The sequence below is a fragment of the Triticum dicoccoides genome, chromosome 2B (assembly GCF_002162155.2).
Source record: "Triticum dicoccoides isolate Atlit2015 ecotype Zavitan chromosome 2B, WEW_v2.0, whole genome shotgun sequence".
Classification (NCBI taxonomy): domain Eukaryota; kingdom Viridiplantae; phylum Streptophyta; class Magnoliopsida; order Poales; family Poaceae; genus Triticum; species Triticum dicoccoides.
This window is the reverse complement of record NC_041383.1, coordinates 690,307,682-690,327,853: the sequence shown is the minus strand read 5'-3', so window position 1 is coordinate 690,327,853 and position 20,172 is coordinate 690,307,682. Positions and strand designations below refer to the sequence as shown.

Below are 20,172 nucleotides of genomic sequence, written 5' to 3'. Positions count from 1 at the left end.
ATGATCAACACCAGAACTCTATGGGTGTTTGATTCATCACAATGTAACTAGATTATTGACTCTAGTGCAAGTGGGGGACTGTTGGAAATATGCCCTAGAGGCAATAATAAAAGGATTATTATTATATTTCTTTGTTCATGATAGTTGTCTTTTATTCATGCTATAATTGTATTATCCGGAAATCGTAATACACGTGTGAATACTTAGACCACAACATGTCCCTAGTGAGCCTCTAGTTGACTAGCTCGTTGGTCAACTGATAGTCATGGTTTCCTGACTATGGACATTGGATGTCATTGACAATGGGATCACATCATTAGGAGAATGATGTGATGGACAAGACCCAATCCTAAGCATAGCACAAGATCGTGTAGTTTGTTTTGCTAGAGCTTTTTTCTATGTCAAGTATCTCTTCCTTAGACCATGAGATCTTGTAACTCCCGGATACCGTAGGAGTGCTTTGGGTGTACCAAACGTCACAACGTAACTGGGTAACTATAAAGGTGCACTACAGGTATCTCCGAAAGTGTCTGTTGGGTTGACACGGATCGAGACTGGGATTTGTCACTCCGTATAACGGAGAGGTATCACTGGGCCCACTCGGTAGTGCATCATCATAATGAGCTCAAAGTAACCAAGTGTCTGGTCACGGGATCATGCATTACGGTATGCGTAAAGTGACTTGCCGGTAACGAGATTGAACGAGGTATTGGGATACCGATGATCGAATCTCGGGCAAGTAACATACCATCTGACAAAGGGAATAGTATACGGGGTTGCTTGAATCCTCGACATCGTGGTTCATCCGATGAGATCATCGAGGAGTATGTGGGAGCCAACATGGGTATCCATATCCCGCTGTTGGTTATTGACCGGAGAGCCGTCTCGGTCATGTCTGCATGTCTCCCGAACCCATAGGGTCTACACACTTAAGGTTCGGTGACGCTAGGGTTGTATGAATATGAGTATGCAGCAAACTGAATGTTGTTCGGAGTCCCGGATGAGATCCCGGATGTCACGAGGAGTTCCGGAATGGTCTGGAGGTAAAGAATTATATATAGGAAGTGTTGTTTCGGCCATCGGGAAAGTTTCAGGGTCACCCGGTATTGTACCGGGACCACCGGAAGGGTCCCGGGGGTCCACCGGGTGGGGCCACCTATCCCGGAGGGCCCCGTGGGCTGAAGTGGGAGGGGAACCAGCCCCTAGTGGGCTGGTGTGCCCCCCCCTGGGCCCCCTGCGCCTAGGGATGGAAACCCTAGGTGGGGGGCGCGCCCCACTTGCCTTGGGGGGCACTCCACCCCCCTGGCCGCCGCCCCCCTTGGGAGATTGGATCTCCCAGGGCCGGCGCCCCCCCTAGGGGCCTATATAAAGGAGGGCAGGGGGGAGGGCAGCCGCACCCTGTGTCTTGGCGCCTCCCTCCCCCTGCTACACCTCTTCCTCCTCCCGCAGTAGCTTGGCGAAGCCCTGCCGGAGTCCTGCTGCATCCACCACCACGCCGTTGTGCTACTGGATCTTCATCAACCTCTCCTTCCCCCTTGCTGGATCAATAAGGAGGAGACGTCATCCGCTCCGTACGTGTGTTGAACGAGGAGGTGCTGTCCGTTCGACACTTGGTCATCGGTGATTTGGATCACGGCGAGTACGACTCCATCATCACCGTTCTCTTGAACGCTTCCGCACGCGATCTACAAGTGGTATGTAGATGCAATCTCTCTCCTATCACTCGTTGCTTAGATGAACTCATAGATGGATCTTGGTGAAACCATAGGAAAAATTTTAATTTTCTGCAACATTCCCCAACAGTCTTGTCGTTGTACTTCTCGCCAACATCGGGCTTGAACATGCAGTGGGAGGGCCACAGGAACTGCCGCAGCTCACGGGTAAAAGCGGGGCAACCCACCTCATAGGGTAGGCCACAGTAGCCTCCCGGTGCCAGGTAGTCTGTAGCAGGCCCCGCCCGCCTATCCGACTGGTGGTGTGCATCGCGCCGGTGTTCAATAGTGGTTCGAGCATCTTCATGGGCTCGCTCCTGAAGAACTTGACACTGATTGCGGTGGGTCCGTGGATCGGATGACGCTATAGAAATATTATCAAAAGCGTCATCACGACGGATCGACGCCCGCGGTGGTTGACGTGGGGGAGGAGAGCGCACCGTGGCTGCACCACCTCCGGCCCTTCCCCCACTGGGATGCGGTGGCTCGATGGAGCATCGGCCTACGGGCACCGGTGGCCGCGGCTCATCTTTGTTGGCGATGCCAACGAGGCACCGAACGGTGGCTCTCCACTCGTCGATCTTCTCCGTAGTAGGAGGAAAATCGAGGAGCAGTTGCGCGCGCGCCAAGGCCTCGGCTGGCATGGGTGGCGGCGAGAGCTGTGTAGATCGTGATGCGCTCCGACTTCTAACTACGTTAGAAGGACCTCTATCAGGGCCTCACGGCTGCGCACCATTTTCGCCAGTGCCCCGGCGTGCATGCTGGCCTTCTTCGTCCTGTGAGTGATGCGCATGGCTCTTCCCAGGGCGGCGCCCGGGGTCATCAACATGGTGGCACCGCTCATCCCACACAACTTGGGAGGAGCACGCCGTGGGCGCCAGCGTGGGTGTCTTGGAGGTCGTCGCGCCGCCGGCCGGTGGCACGTCGACGCTCTTGGAGGGCCCTGCGCCGCCTGTGGGGGGCCCAGCTCCGTCTCTGGATGTGGCGGTGCCCAGCACATCGCCTTGCGCATGGACGACCCCGCTCACCAGGCTCTGGCTGCCGGAACGATGCGGATGTTAGCGGGCCGCGCCGCGGGTTCTGTCCGCAATGGCCCAGCTATTCACTCGCGCTGGTACAGGCAGTCCGGCTCTAGATGAGCAGATCGCGGTCGTCGTCTTCCTCTTGGGAGCCATGGTGACGAAGAAAACGACTGAACTAACTACTGAACCAAGATTCTCTCAACTGTGTCCCCACCTGGCGCACCAAAGGTGTCGGTGGAAACAACACCTATTTGATCAACTGGGATCCCTACTACGGTTGTGGGGCGCGGGGTCGAGAGAAGAGCGGGATCGACAGCCGGTTCAAGCACACAGATCGTTTACCCAGGTTCGGGCCGCGAGGATGCATAATACCCTAGTCCTGCTTTAGTGTCTATTTGAGTGTTCTTGGAGTTCTTGAGCTAGCTATGATGAGTAACTTGTCAAGGGGTCCGAATCCCTCTCCAGTATGCCTCAGCCCTCCTTTTAGAGTCAAGGGGATCGCCACAGTGGCACACATGAGGTGGCATCGGTGTATAGTGGCTAAGCTTATTGCTAGCCATTACGGGACAAGACGCATTTAATGCATCCCTTAGGTGTCCCCCTCACTTTATCCGGGACGGAAACCAGCCCCTGTCCTGCCCGTCGCCGCTCCACCTTGCTCTGACACGTGTCCAGGCCAGCGGTGCACACGGTGCCATGTAGGCTGGCAGGCTGCTGAGGTGGTGCGGTGGTAGGGCCTTCATGAAGATTTGCATGCCACCATGTAGGCGCTTGCTGAGTTGGCCTGGAAGCCTCATGTCGACACGCCGGTGCCTGCCTAGCTGGTGGGCTGGCAGCTGCATGGGAGTGGTGGTGGAGCTTTGGCGGGCGCGGGCCTAGCTGCGGCCCTGCGGATGTCCTTGGCAAGGGCCTTGCCGGGGCCCCGGCAAGGGTCTTGCCGCGGTACTATGGTCGTCCCCGGCAAGGATCTTGTCGGAGGTCTTGTGGATGCCTCCGACAAGGGTCTTGCCGAGGCTCGTCGTCTTCTGATCTTTATCTTCACAAAGATCTGCATGCCACCATGGAGGTGCCTCCCGAGCCTTGGTCCCAATATGGTTGGTGGCGTTCAGAAACCTTGGGCTCAGGGGCAGCACGCTCTGCTGGCGTTCGGGCGAGTTGCCCCAGCAAGGTTCCTGCCGGAGCTGCGGTGGCCACCCCGGCAAGGGTCTTGCCGGGGGAGTCCACCTTGCCCTCTTGGCCTTTGCGTTCCTGGTCTTGGTGTTGCTTTGACCATCTTGTGGCTTTGACTCCTTCCTCTTCCCTGCTAAGTGTAGCCGTGGGCGCGGCTCTGACTGCCCGTGCACAAGCAAGGGGTACAAAGGAGCGCCCCTACTTTAGTACACCGACAAGGACGGTGAATGTGAATGAATGCACTGTTTGTTTGTGGAGACTAGGGTATTCTGGAGAAACCAAACGAGCACCTTCAATCGATCGAACTACCGCTGCATTTTTTTAGAAGAATCGATTGCCCAGTAATTAGGAATGATCAAATGCATGTAGCCCAGCCCAGCCCAGCAAAACCATCGAACGCGCCTAACCCAGCCCATCCTACCAGCTTCGCCCCGAGCCAAAAAAAGGCCGTTAACGTCCGTTAGCGGTGCGCCGTCACCGTTGTCGGCCCACGAGTGATCGGCCACGTCAAAACGCTCTCAGAAAAAGAATCAGTGTTTTTTGCCACTTTCAAAATTGTGGTGCGGTGCAAAGTATCACGTTTTTTAAGTGGTGGTTTTCCGAGATCTATGACGCTAAAGTGGTGGTTCTGTGCATTTTACTCATATTACTAAAAGTTTGAAACATATCAAAAGGGAAAACACTAGTGTGCTTTTTTTGTTATGTTAACACATGGATAAGTGTTGATCTGGTTCCTAGTGTCGCCCCCTCCAGGGGAAAGCCCTAGACCCCCTCCCCCCCCCCCACACACACACACCATCTCTCCCCTCTCATATGCTGCCACCGGAGGTTGCTGCCGGTGAAGAGGATGGTGGGATCCTCTTAGTGGAGGTGGCCAAGTGGCAACACAAATGCACAACAAACAGTGGATGTTAGTACCAATCATGGCATGGCAGGTCTCATTTGGCCTCGTGTGTGGAGTCCCCCGACTTCTCATGGCTCAATCCGACTGTCTTGTGTCCATGCGAGTTGTTTTGGTGGTGCTAGCGGAGCTGCCGGTAGCATATCGTGGTAGTGTGAGGCATTGTTGTGGCGAAGTTGAAGGAAATATGCCCTAGAGGCAATAATAAAGTTATTATTTATTTCCTTATAATCATGATAAATGTTTATTATTCATGCTAGAATTGTATTAACCGGAAACATAATACATGTGTGAATACATAGACAAACAAAGTGTCACTAGTATGCCTCTACTTGACTAGCTCGTTAATCAAAGATGGTTATGTTTCCTGACCATGAACAATGAGTTGTTATTTGATTAACGAGGTCACATCATTAATTGAATGATCTGATTGACATGACCCATTCCATTAGCTTAGCACACGATCGTTTAGTATGTTGCTATTGCTTTCTTCATGACTTATACATGTTCCTATGACTATGAGATTATGCAGCTCCCGTTTGCCGGAGGAACACCTTGGGTGCTACCAAACGTCACAACGTAACTGGGTGATTATAAAGGAGCATTACAGGTGTCTCCAAAGGTAGATGTTGGGTTGGCGTATTTCGAGATTAGGATTTGTCACTCCGATTGTCGGAGAGGTATCTCTGGGGCCCTCTCGGTAATACACATCACATAATCCTTGCAAGCATTACAACTAATATGTTAGTTGTGAGATGATGTATTACGGAACGAGTAAAGAGACTTGCCAGTAACGAGATTGAACTAGGTATTGGATACCGACGATCGAATCTCGGGCAAGTAACATACCGATGACAAAGGGAACAACGTATGTTGTTATGCGGTCTGACCGATAAAGATCTTCGTAGAATATGTAGGAGCCAATATGGGCATCCAGGTCCCGCTATTGGTTATTGACCGGAGACGTGTCTCGGTCATGTCTACATTGTTCTCGAACCCGTAGGGTCCGCACGCTTAAGGTTACGATGACAGTTATATTATGAGTTTATGCATTTTGATGTACCGAAGGTTGTTCGGAGTCCCGGATGTGATCACGGACATGACGAGGAGTCTCGAAATGGTCGAGACGTAAAGATTGATATATTGGAAGCCTATATTTGGATATCGGAAGTGTTCCGGGTGAAATCGGGATTTTACCGGAATACCGGGAGGGTTACCGGAACCCCCCGGGAGCTATTTGGGCCATAGTGGGCCTTAGTGGAAAAGAGAAGGGGCTGCCCTAGTTGGGCTGCACGCCCCCCCTCCCTTCCCCTAGTCCTATTAGGACTAGGAGAGGTGGCCGGCCCCCTCCTCCTCTTTTCCTCTCCGAGGAATCCTAGTTGGACTAGGATTGGAGGGGGAATCCTACTCCCAGAGGGAGTAGGACTCTCCTGCGCCTCCCCCCCTTGGCCGGCCAGCCTCCCCTCCTCTCCTCCTTTATATACGGAGGCAGGGGCACCTCTAAACACACAAATTGACACAAGTTGATCCACGTGATCGATTCCTTAGCCGTGTGCGGTGCCCCCTGCCACCATATTCCTCGATAATACTGTAGCGGAGTTTAGGCGAAGCCCTGCTGCTGTAGTTCATCAAGATCGTCACCACGCCGTCGTGCTGACGAAACTCTTCCCCGACACTTTGCTGGATCGGAGTCCGGGGATCGTCATCGAGCTGAACGTGTGCTCGAACTCGGAGGTGCCGTAGTTTCGGTGCTTGATCGGTTGGATCGAGAAGATGTACGACTACTTCCTCTACGTCGTGTCATCGCTTCCGCAGTCGGTCTGCGTTGGGTACGTAGACAATACTCTTCCCCCGTTGCTATGCATCACATGATCTTGCGTGTGCGTAGGAATTTTTTTGAAATTACTACGAAACCCAACAGTGGCATCCGAGCCTAGGTTATTGATGTTGATGTTATATGCACGAGTAGAACACAAGTGAGTTGTGGACGATACAAGTCATACTGCCTACCAGCATGTCATACTTTGGTTCGGCGGTATTGTTGGACGAGACGACCCGGACCAACCTTACGCGTACGCTTACGCGAGACCGGTTCCCTCGACGTGCTTTGCACAGAGATGGCTTGCGGGCGACTGTCTCTCCAACTTTAGTTGAACCGAGTATGGCTACGCCCGGTCCTTGAGAAGGTTAAAACGGAGTCTATTTGACAAACTATCGTTGTGGTTTTGATGCGTAGGTGAGATTGGTTCTTACTTAAGCCCGTAGCAGCCACGTAAAACATGCAACAACAAAGTAGAGGACGTCTAACTTGTTTTTGCAGGGCATGTTGTGATGTGATATGGTCAAGGCATGATGCTGAATTTTATTGTATGAGATGATCATGTTTTGTAACCGAGTTATCGGCAACTGGCAGGAGCCATATGGTTGTCGCTTTATTGTATGCAATGCAATCGCGATGTAATGCTTAACTTTATTACTAAACGGTAGTGATAGTCGTGGAAGCATAAGATTGGCGAGACGACAACGATGCTACGATGGAGATCAAGGTGTCGCGCCGGTGACGATGGTGATCATGACGGTGCTTCGGAGATGGAGATCACAGGCACAAGATGATGATGGCCATATCATATCACTTATATTGATTGCATGTGATGTTTATCTTTTTATGCATCTTATCTTGCTTTGATTGACGGTAGCATTATAAGATGATCTCTCATTAAATTATCAAGAAGTGTTCTCCCTGAGTATGCACCGTTGCCAAAGTTCGTCGTGCCCAGACACCACGTGATGATCGGGTGTGATAAGCTCTACGTCCATCTACAACGGGTGCAAGCCAGTTTTTGCACACGCAGAATACTCAGGTTAAACTTGACGAGCCTAGCATATGCAGATATGGCCTCGGAACACGGAGACCGAAAGGTCGAGCGTGAATCATATAGTAGATATGATCAACATAACGATGTTCACCATTGAAAACTACTCCATCTCACGTGATGATCGGTTATGGTTTAGTTGATTTGGATCACGTAATCACTTAGAGGATTAGAGGGATGTCCATCTAAGTGGGAGTTCTTAAGTAATATGATTAAATTGAACTTAAATTTATCATGAACTTAGTCCTGGTAGTATTTTGCAAATCATGTTGTAGATCAATAGCTCGCGTTGTTGCTTCCCTGTGTTTATTTTGATATGTTCCTAGAGAAAATTGTGTTGAAAAATGTTAGTAGCAATGTTGCAGATTTGACCCATGATCTGAGGTTAAATCCTCATTGCTGCACAGAAGAATTATGTCCTTAATGCACCGCTAGGTGACGGACCTATTGCAGGAGCAAATGCAGACGTTATGAACGTTTGGCTAGCTCAATATGATGACTACTTGATAGTTTAAGTGCACCATGCTTAACGGCTTAGAATCGGGACTTCAAAGACGTTTTGAATGTCATGGACCATATGAGATGTTCCAGGAGTTGAAGCTAATATTTCAAACAAATACCCGAGTAGAGAGATATGAAGTCTCCAACAAGTTCTATAGCTAAAAGATGGAGGAGAATCGCTCAACTAGTGAGCATGTGCTCAGATTGTCTGAGTACTACAATCGCTTGAATCAAGTGGGAGTTAATCTTCCAGATAAGATAGTGATTGACAGAATTCTCTAGTCACCATCACCAAGTTAGTAGAACTTCTTGATGAACTATGACATGCAAGGGATAACGGAAACGATTCCCAAGCTCTTCGTAATGCGAAAATTGACGAAGGTAGAAATCGAGAAAAACATCAAGTGTTGATGGTAGACAAGACCACTAGTTTCAAGAAAAGGGGCAGAAGGAAGAAGGGGAACTTCAAGAAGAACAGCAAGCAAGTTGCTGCTCAAGTGAAGAAGCCCAAGTCTGATCCTAAGCCTGAGACTAAGTGTTTCTACTGCAAAGGGACTGGTCACTGGAAGCGGATCTACCCCAAGTGATTGGCGGATAAGAAGGATGGCAAAGTGAACATAAGTATATTTGATATACATGTTATTGATGTGTACTTTACTAGTGTTTATCGCAAACCCTCAGTATTTGATACTAGTTCAGTTGCTAAGATTAGTAACTCGAAACGGGAGTTGCAGAATAAACAGAAACTAGTTAAGGGTGAAGTGATGATGTGTGTTGAAAGTAGTTTCAAGATTGAAATGATCATCATCGCACACTCCCTATTCTTTCGGATTAGTGTTAAACCTAAATAAATGTTATTTGGCGTTTACGTTGAGCATGAATATGATTTGATCATGTTTATTGCAATACGGTTATTCATATAAAATCAGAGAATAATTGTTGTTCTGTTTACATGAATAAGACCTTCGATGGTTATACACCCAATGAAAATAGTTCGTTGGATCTCGATCATAGTGATACACATAATCATAATATTGAAACCAAAAGATGCAAAGTTAATAATGATAAGTGCAAGCACTGCCGTTTAGGTCATATTGGTGTAAAGCGCATGAAGAAACTCCATATTGATGGGCTTTTGGAATCACTTGATTATGAATCAAGTTGATGCTTGTGAACCATGCCTCATGGGCAAGATGACTAAGACTCTGTTCTTCGGAACAATGAAGCGAGCAATAGATTTATTGAAAAGCATACATACTGATGTATGTGGTCCGATGAATATTGAGGCTCGCGACAGGTATCATTATTTTCTGATCTTCACAGATGATTTGAGCAGATATGAGTATATCTACTTGATGAAACATAAGTCTGAAATATTTGAAAAGTTCAAAGAATTTCAGAGTGAAGTGAAAAATCATCGTAACAAGAAAATAAAGTTTCTACGATCTGATCATAGAGAAGAGTATTTGAGTTACGAGTTTGGCCTTCAGTTAAAAACAATGTGAAATAGTTTTCACTACTCATGCCACCTAGAACACCACAATGTAATGGTGTGTCCGAACGTCATAACCGTACTTTATTAGATATGATACGATCTATGATGTGTCTTACCGATCTACCACTATCGTTTTGGGGTTATGCATTAGAGACAGCTGCATTCACGTTAAATAGGGCACCATCTAAAACCGTTGAGACGACACCGTGTGAACTATGGTTTGGAAAGAAACCTAAGCTGTCATTTCTTAAATTTGGGGTTGCGATGCTTATATGAAAAAGTTTCATCCTGATAAGCTCAAACTCAAATCGGAGAAGTGCGTCTTCATAGGATATCCAAAGGAAACTATTGGATACACCTTCTATCACAGATCCGAAGGCAAGACTTTTGTTGCTAAATTCGGAAACTTTCTAGAGAAGGAGTTTCTCTCGAAAGAAGTGAGTGGGAGGAAAGTAGAACTTGACGAGGTAACTGTACCTGCTCCCTTATTGGAAAGTAGTACATCCCAGAAAAACTGTTTCTGTGACACCTACACCAGTTAGTGAGGAAGCTAATGATGATGATCATGAAACTTCAGAACAGGATACTACTGAACCTCGTAGATCAACCAGAGTAAGATCCGCGCCAGAGTGGTACGATAATCCTTTTCTGGAAGTCATGCTACTAGATCATGATGAACCTACGAACTATGAAGAAGCGATGGTGAGCCCAGATTCCGCAAAGTGGCTTGAAGCCATGAAATCTGAAATATGATCCATGTATGAGAACAAAGTATGGACTTTGGTTGACTTGCCCGATGATCGGCAAGCCATAGAAAATAAATGGATCTTCAAGAGGAAGACGGACGCTGATAGTAGTGTTACTATTTACAAAGCTAGAATTGTCGCAAAAGGTTTTCGACAAGTTCAAGGTGTTGACTACGATGAGAGTTTCTCACTCGTATCTATGCTTGAGTCTGTCCGAATCATGTTAGTAATTACCGCATTTTATGAAATCTGGTAAATGGATAAACAAAACTGCATTCCTTAATGGATTTATTAAAGAAGAGTTGTATATGATACAACCAGAAAGGTTTTGTCAATCCTAAAGGTGCTAACAAAATATGCAAGCTCCAGCGATCCATCTGTGGACTGGTGCAAGCATCTCGGAGTTGGAATATACGCTTTGATGAGTTGATCAAAGCATATAGTTTTATACAGACTTGTGGTGAAGCCTGTATTTACAAGAAAGTGAGTGGGAGCACTACAACATTTCTGATAAGTATATGTGAATGACATATTGTTGATCGGAAATAATGTAGAATTATTCTGCAAAGCATAAAGGAGTGTTTGAAAGGAGTTTTTCAAAGAAAGACTTCGGTGAAGCTGCTTACATATTGAGCATCAAGATCTATAGAGATAGATCAAGACACTTGATACGTTTTTTCAATGAGTACATACCTTGACAATATTTTGAAGTAGTTCAAAATAACAGTCAAAGAAAGAGTTCTTGCCTGTGTTGCAAAGGTATGAAATTGAGTAAGACTCAAATCCCGACCACAGCAGAAAATAGAAAGAGAATGAAAAGTCATTCCCTGTGCCTCAGTCATAGGTTCTATAAAGTATGCTATGCTATGTACCAGACCTATTGTATACCTTGCTCTGAATTTGGCAAGAGAGTACAATAGTGATCTAGGAGTAGATCACTGGACATTGGTCAAGAATATCCTTAGTAAGGACTAAGGAGATGTTTCTCGATTATGGAGGTGATAAAAGAGTTTGTTGTAAAAGTTACATCAGTGCAAACTTTTACACTGATCCAGATGACACTAAGTCTCAACCTGGATACATATTGAAAGTGGGAGCAATTAGCTAGAGTAGCTCCGTGCATAGCATTGTTGACATAAATTTGCAAAATACTTACGGATCTGAATGTGACAGACCCGTTGACTAAGATTCTCTCACAAGCAAAACATGATCGCACCTTAGTACTCCTTGGGTGTTAATCACATAGCGATGTGAACTAGATGACTGAATCTAGTAAAACCCTTTGGGTGTTGATCACATATCGATGTGAACTATGGGTGTTAATCACATGGTGATGTGAACTATTGCTGTTAAATCACATGGCGATGTGAACTAGATTATTGACTCTAGTGCAAGTGGGAGACTGAAGGAAATATGCCCTAGAGGCAATAATAAAGTTATTATTTATTTCCTTATAATCATGATAAATGTTTATTATTCATGCTAGAATTGTATTAACCGGAAACATAATACATGTGTGAATACATAGACAAACAAAGTGTCACTAGTATGCCTCTACTTGACTAGCTCGTTAATCAAAGATGGTTATGTTTCCTGACCATGAACAATGAGTTGTTATTTGATTAACGAGGTCACATCATTAATTGAATGATCTGATTGACATGACCCATTCCATTAGCTTAGCACACGATCGTTTAGTATGTTGCTATTGCTTTCTTCATGACTTATACATGTTCCTATGACTATGAGATTATGCAGCTCCCGTTTGCCGGAGGAACACCTTGGGTGCTACCAAACGTCACAACGTAACTGGGTGATTATAAAGGAGCATTACAGGTGTCTCCAAAGGTAGATGTTGGGTTGGCGTATTTCGAGATTAGGATTTGTCACTCCGATTGTCGGAGAGGTATCTCTGGGGCCCTCTCGGTAATACACATCACATAAGCCTTGCAAGCATTACAACTAATATGTTAGTTGTGAGATGATGTATTACGGAACGAGTAAAGAGACTTGCTAGTAACGAGATTGAACTAGGTATTGGATACCGACGATCGAATCTCGGGCAAGTAACATACCGATGACAAAGGGAACAACGTATGTTGTTATGCGGTCTGACCGATAAAGATCTTCGTAGAATATGTAGGAGCCAATATGGGCATCCAGGTCCCGCTATTGGTTATTGACCGGAGACGTGTCTCGGTCATGTCTACATTGTTCTCGAACCCGTAGGGTCCGCACGCTTAAGGTTACGATGACAGTTATATTATGAGTTTATGCATTTTTGATGTACCGAAGGTTGTTCGGAGTCCCGGATGTGATCACGGACATGACGAGGAGTCTCGAAATGGTCGAGACATAAAGATTGATATATTGGAAGTCTATGTTTGGACATCGGAAGTGTTCCGGGTGAAATCGGGATTTTACCGGGTTACCGAGAGGGTTACCGGAACCCCCCGGGAGCTATTTGGGCCATAGTGGGCCTTAGTGGAAAAGAGAAGGGGCTGCCCTAGATGGGCTGCGCACCACCCCCTTCCCCTAGTCCTATTAGGACTAGGAGAGGTGGCCGGCCCCCTCCTCCTCTTTTCCCCTCCGAGGAATCCTAGTTGGACTAGGATTGGAGGGGGAATCCTACTCCCAGAGGGAGTAGGACTCTCCTGCGCCTCCCCCCTTGGCCGGCCAGCCTCCCTCCTCTCCTCCTTTATATACGGAGGCAGGGGCACCTCTAAACACACAAGTTGACACAAGTTGATCCACGTGATCGATTCCTTAGCCGTGTGCGGTGCCCCCTGCCACCATATTCCTCGATAATACTGTAGCGGAGTTTAGGCGAAGCCCTGCTGCTGTAGTTCATCAAGATCGTCACCACGCCGTCGTGCTGACGAAACTCTTCCCCGACACTTTGCTGGATCGGAGTCCGGGGATCGTCATCGAGCTGAACGTGTGCTCGAACTCGGAGGTGCCGTAGTTTCGGTGCTTGATCGGTTGGATCGTGAAGACGTACGACTACTTCCTCTACATCGTGTCATTGCTTCCGCAGTCGGTCTGCGTTGGGTACGTAGACAACACTCTCCTCTCGTTGCTATGCATCACATGATCCTGTGTGCGCGTAGGAAATTTTTTGAAATTACTACGAAACCCAACACATGTCGCCTTTTAGTCGGCCAACACTCCGTGCCATACAACATTGCGGGTCGAACCGTCGTCCTGTAGAACTTGCCTTTTAGCTTTTGTGGCACTCTCTTGTCACAGAGAATGCCAGAAGCTTGGCGCCACTTCATCCATCCGGCTTTGATTCGATGGTTCACATCTTCATCAATACTCCCATCCTCCTGCAACATTGACCCCAAATACCGAAAGGTGTCCTTCCGAGGTACCACCTGGCCATCAAGGCTAACCTCCTCCTCCTCACAGCTAGTAGTACTGAAACCGCACATCATGTACTCGGTTTTAGTTCTACTAAGCCTAAACCCTTTCGATTCCAAGGTTTGTCTCCATAACTCTAACTTCCTATTTACCCCCGTCCGACTATCGTCAACTAGCACCACATTATCCGCAAAGAGCATACACCATGGGATATCTCCTTGTATACCCCTTGTGACCTCATCCATCACCAATGCAAAAAGATAAGGGCTCAAAGCTGACCCCTGATGCAGTCCTATCTTAATCGGGAAGTCATCGGTGTCGACATCACTTGTTCGAACACTTGTCACAACATTATTGTACATGTCCTTGATGAGGGTAATGTACTTTGCTGGGACTTTGTGTTTCTCCAAGGCCCACCACATGACATTCCGCGGTATCTTATCATAGGCCTTCTCCAAGTCAATGAACACCATATGCAAGTCCTTCTTATGCTCCCTATATCTCTCCATAAGTTGTCGTACCAAGAAAATGGCTTCCATGGTCGACCTCCCTGAAGGAAATATGCCCTAGAGGCAATAATAAAGTTATTATTTATTTCCTTATAATCATGATAAATGTTTATTATTCATGCTAGAATTGTATTTTCCGGAAACATAATACATGTGTGAATACATAGACAAACAGAGTGTCACTAGTATGCCTCTACTTGACTAGCTCGTTAATCAAAGATGGTTATGTTTCCTAACCATGAACAATGAGTTGTTATTTGATTAACGAGGTTACATCATTAGTAGAATGATCTGATTGACATGACCCATTCCATTAGCTTAGCACCTGATCGTTTAGTATGTTGCTATTGCTTTCTTCATGACTTATACATGTTCCTACGACTATGAGATTATGCAACTCCCGTTTACCGGAGGAACACTTTGGGTACTACCAAACGTCACAACGTAAATGGGTGATTATAAAGGAGTACTACAGGTGTCTCCAATGGTCGATGTTGGGTTGGCGTATTTCGAGATTAGGATTTGTCACTCCGATTGTCGGAGAGGTATCTCTGGGCCCTCTCGGTAATACACATCACATAAGCCTTGCAAGCATTACAACTAATATGTTAGTTATGAGATGATGTATTACGGAACGAGTAAAGAGACTTGCCGTTAACGAGATTGAACTAGGTATTGGATACCGACGATCGAATCTCGGGCAAGTAACATACCGATGACAAAGGGAACAACGTATGTTGTTATGCGGTCTGACCGATAAAGATCTTCGTAGAATATGTAGGAGCCAATATGGGCATCCAGGTCCCGCTATTGGTTATTGACCGGAGACGTGTCTCGGTCATGTCTACATTGTTCTCAAACCCGTAGGGTCCGCACGCTTAAGGTTACGATGACAGTTATATTATGAGTTTATGCATTTTGATGTACCGAAGGTTGTTCGGAGTCCCGGATGTGATCACGGACATGACGAGGAGTCTCGAAATGGTCGAGACGTAAAGATTGATATATTGGAAGCCTATATTTGGATATCGGAAGTGTTCCGGGTGAAATCGGGATTTTACCGGAATACCGGGAGGGTTACCGGAACCCCCCGGGAGCTATTTGGGCCATAGTGGGCCTTAGTGGAAAAGAGAAGGGGATGCCCTAGATGGGCTGCGCGCCCCCCCTTCCCCTAGTCCTATTAGGACTAGGAGAGGTGGCCGGCCCCCTCCTCCTCTTTTCCCCTCCGAGGAATCCTAGTTGGACTAGGATTGGAGGGGGAATCCTACTCCCAGTGGGAGTAGGACTCTCCTGCGCCTCCCCCCCTTGGCCGGCCAGCCTCCCCTCCTCTCCTCCTTTATATACGGAGGCAGGGGCACCTCTAAACACACAAGTTGACACAAGTTGATCCACGTGATCGATTCCTTAGCCGTGTGCGGTGCCCCCTGCCACCATATTCCTCGATAATACTGTGCGGAGTTTAGGTGAAGCCCTGCTGCTGTAGTTCATCAAGATCGTCACCACGCCGTCGTGCTGACGAAACTCTTCCCCGACACTTTGCTGGATCGGAGTCCGGGGATCGTCATCGAGCTGAACGTGTGCTCGAACTCGGAGGTGCCGTAGTTTCGGTGCTTGATCGGTTGGATCGTGAAGACGTACGACTACTTCCTCTACGTCGTGTCATCGCTTCCGCAGTCGGTCTGCGTTGGGTACGTAGACAACACTCTCCTCTCGTTGCTATGCATCACATGATCCTGTGTGCGCGTAGGAAATTTTTTGAAATTACTACGAAACCCAACAGAAGTGGCCCGTGTGGTTGATCCGCCTTAGGCCAATGGCCATTCCTAAATCTATATTTGCTATCACTTGCGATAGGGGTGTGAGGCTATCAAACATCCCCAATGTGGGATTTTGGCTGTGCTATTGACCTTCCTCTCTTGTTAAACGATACTTGGGTGCCTTGGCTCCACGAGCGACTCTTGTCGGTAATGTCCACGTCAAAGTCGTGCACGCCGGCATCATCTTTTCTGGATTAGCAAGTGAAGGCGACAACACATGTGACTTTGTGTTTGGTGGTGCTTTCTCGAGTATCTAGTCTCGAGCTCTGTGATGAAACACCTATGTTTGGCCTTAATTGGTTGTAATAGCAATGACGGTGTCACATTATTCCCTTGTTGAAGGCATTGGTTGGATTTTGCTCGCACTTGATCTTTAATTCATGATCCAACCTTAAGTGGTTGGATTCAGCAACAGGCATCGTCTGTGCGTTGTTTCTTTCATGAAGGCATTGCTTTTGGAGAATCATTCTTGCATCCATGTGCATCAAGGGATGGTCGGTGTTGCTACTTGCTGCACATCACCATTTCTTTTTCTCTTTTGGTTTTAAATATTTGATTATATGCATCCTCGATATATTGACCAACTCTTGATAATGTGTTGTTGCAAATGTCAGTTCTAACTGATACCTTCTTGACTTTTATATATTACCCACTATTGAAAAACCAAGAGTGCATCTTATAAACCTCTATTCGGTTTTGGTAATTAACTAATTTGACAAACCAATTGAGTGGACTAATTAGTTCTCATATTTGAGTGGCAACATCATCTACTTTTTGTTCCTTCAAGTGGTTGCCCACCTCAAGATTTTAGCATATACTTTATAGTCTTTTGGTTAAGCCAAGATTTATATTTGAGTTTAGGACAATTTGTACTATAATGAGGGGTGCTTGAAGCCAAAGATAAGACCCTCAACCAAAGTCCTCATGTATTCCACTATTGCCACTTAACTTCTCAGTTTTTCATTGTCTCGGTACTTATGAGTTTTTCCATCTAGCACTATGGAAGTACGAGTTGTGGCCACAACTACTACCTAAAAATAGTTACTAGGAGTAGTAGTGTGCCTTTTTTAGACCATCAGTTGGGTTTTAGAGAGTTAATTAGCAGTGCAGAACTAGGTTGTGGAATGGGGCTACTGAGGAGGGAAGCACCAAGAAGGAGGAGCAAAATGAGAAACAAATACATTCTTTTAAAGACAAGCGGGTGATTTTTAATTTTTTGATTGATGAAGAAAGAGGGATCACGAAGAAGGAGGCCAGTGAAAACCATACATTAGAAGAAAGAATATTCAAAAGGCATTGTATATAATTATGAAGGAATACTCGCTAGTATAATGGAATGACAACAAGATATAAAGCTAACAGAAAAAAAAATCAAAACCCATACTTGTCACCTTATTCCTTCAATTGCATTGTCGCTTATCGAAGCTCGAAACTTGCACTAAACCGATGATAAGGCGAAGGGGCATTTACAAATGCCCCAAAGGCCATAATTGACACTTCCCAATAAGAACAAGATCTGATAACGGCTGAAGAAACACCTTTAAAAATTGCCTCAATCCATAGAATTGATGAAACCAAATTAATATTATATGGAACAAAACAAAAGAAGATGTTTAAGTCACCGCACCAAAAATCAGCCATATTTTTTCTTTACTAACACACCAACTAAATCATGATATGTGGAGAATCGATAGATCTGACACCTAGCTCTATCTCTCCACTGGATTCGACGTTGTCGAAATAGAAAGAGGCCGGTTGTCAGGTACAAAAAAAAAAGAACCCCTAAGAAAAAAAGGTTACCAAAACATAGTAAAAGAAGAACACACTGAACCGAGGAAAACAATAGGGTTCTCTCACTCACGAACAGAAAAGAGGCGGCGGCGGCGGCGGCTGAGAGATCTCGCATCGCGGCGGCGCGCGTGAAGGTGATTCCTCTCTCTCCGTCCTCTCTCCTTTCTTTCTCTTGAATCGGTGCCGGAAGGCAGCGCCGGACGGCGGCTCGTGGACGGCGAGCGCCTCGCAGTTGCCCGTGCTCTCTCGTCCATATCCGCCCTCTCTCGGACCGCGGCGGAAAGGTACTGCGCGTGCTGCTTCCTTCCCCTCTGACGGCAAGCAGCTCGGTTCCGGGGGTCCGTGCCCTGGCCTGGAACGGTCCGGGCCTGGATCGGCGTCTCCCCCCTCTAGGCCTCTCTATCCTTGGTCCTCTCAGATGCGCGCGTGCATCCGCAGCGAGCAGGGAGAGCTGCTGTTGCGCGACGGGCCGGCCGCTAGGTCATCTCCACTGTTGTCAGGCAGATGATCCTAGCGCTTGGGGAGAAGGATTTCGTTCCGATGTTCTGAAATAGACGAATTGGGGCGCAAACTCTGAGCAATCTTGAACCTCGATCTGGATCGGGTTCCGAAGCTCAAGGTGTCTGGTTGCTGGGTAGGGTTGCTATGCTGCAGTTACAGGGTTTCTCGTAATTTATTGTGCCAAGCAGGACTGCAGAACAGCGGAAGTAATTGTAGTTCAAGCGGATGAAATAGCCCAAAATAGCTAGATGTTGCCTTATAGTTGAATCAGGTTGATAGTGTGTCTGTAGCAACCTTTCAAACTTGGTTAGGGCAGCATTGTGTATGGAATGTGTAGAAAGTTTATGACTGGATGGATACTTTATATATTTCCTGCGCAAACATCAACTTCCTCTTGTGGTATTTCTGGAAACACTCCAGTGGTTGTTTGCTTCAGTACACTTTTGAAGATTGCTCGTTGTTGGTATGCTTCAGCAATATGTTTGCCTTTGATGCCCTTGGTAATTTTCTTTATACAGCAGTATATTTGTCTTTGGAGTGTTAAGTTATGGTGATTATTGCCAACTGTGTGTTAGGACTATTATTTGTTTTCTTTGCTTCCTGAAAAATTATCTCTTGAGACACTATCACTTGGTTACGCTGCAATGCACTTTTACCCAGTTTTGATTCTAAAAGAATGTTCATTTTCTCTCTGCAGTTTTCTTTCTTTGCTGTTAGCGCATCACAGGGAAAATGGCAAGCAGAGCAGGTGGCGACGGCAAAGAACCCATAAATGAGCAAGTAGTTGCAAATACCTATGCCAACATGCGCACTGAAATGAACCAGCTCTACACCAAGATCACAGAGCTGGAAATGGAAGTCAGTGAGCACTCCCTTGTGATTGGCGCAATAGAGCCCCTGGACCCCACAAGGCGTTGCTACAGGATGATTGGCGGGGTCTTGGTTGAGAGGACCATCAGGGAAGTCTTGCCCGCCGTGCACCGCAACAAGGAGGGCCTTGAAGAGGTCGTCGCTCGCATGAAGGAGGCTCTGGAGAGGAAAAAGCAAGAGATCACCGAGTTTGAGCTCAAGTACAAGATCAGGATCAGGAAGGGCGACAACAGCGCCAATGAAGAAGGCAGCATGAAGGAAGCCTCTGCCCAGGGTGTTCTTGTTGGCCCTGCAGGCCAGTAGAGCAGAATGACAGGACAAGGAGACTTGCATAGTTCTTTATCGAAGCCAGATTGCTTGTTACCGGATGCCAACCTGACAGTGATTGTGTGTTTCTGGATGCAGTTTATCATGCTACACTTATGCAGTACCGTTGAATCCTCGCGTGTAAAACTAGAGATTATGGTAGATCAGAACCCTGTTCGTAAACTGCAGATTTTGCACTGGTTGTGTTGTGACTCGTGCGTCTTTTGTCTCCGTTCTGTTGTTGCGCTTCAGATCTTTTCTGGCTGTTGATGACATGTTTCGATTCAAGATGAGTTTCAAAGAAATTTTTACCGCACTGAAATGTTAAGGCGTGTTGGCAAAAATACCAGATGGATACATGTTTCTTCTTGATCAGTGTCGGATAGGACCCGATCAGGCTTTCCATCTAAGCCATATTGGCTCGCTGAATTATGGCTTGCAATACCTTGTGTGTGAAACCTTGTTGTACTAGGTTATGTGCAGTTCCTAGTGTACTTTTTCTTCATCTTTTTGGCAAAAAGATTTTATTCATAGATTATGCAATGTGGCTTTCCTTTGTGGCAAGGAAAATGTGGTGCCTTGCTAGTTGCTGTTG

The 20,172-nt window shown here is 46.7% G+C and overlaps 1 protein-coding gene across 2 annotated transcripts; it reads left to right on the top strand.

Annotated features, from left to right (window-relative positions):
* The first annotated feature begins 17,900 nt into the window (after positions 1-17,900).
* Positions 17,901-19,865, top strand: LOC119365646 (probable prefoldin subunit 2). Of its 2 annotated transcripts, none has more exons than XM_037631297.1 (2): positions 17,901-18,034; positions 19,099-19,865. In XM_037631297.1, the coding sequence occupies exon 2, from the start codon at positions 19,134-19,136 to the stop codon at positions 19,572-19,574; it is 441 nt and encodes a 146-aa protein (XP_037487194.1). In that variant the 5' UTR covers positions 17,901-18,034; positions 19,099-19,133; the 3' UTR covers positions 19,575-19,865. The 2 variants fall into 2 exon arrangements, with proteins under 2 accessions (XP_037487194.1, XP_037487195.1); XM_037631298.1 differs by lacking the exon at positions 17,901-18,034 and adding an exon at positions 18,162-18,184.
* Positions 19,866-20,172: the final 307 nt, after the last annotated feature.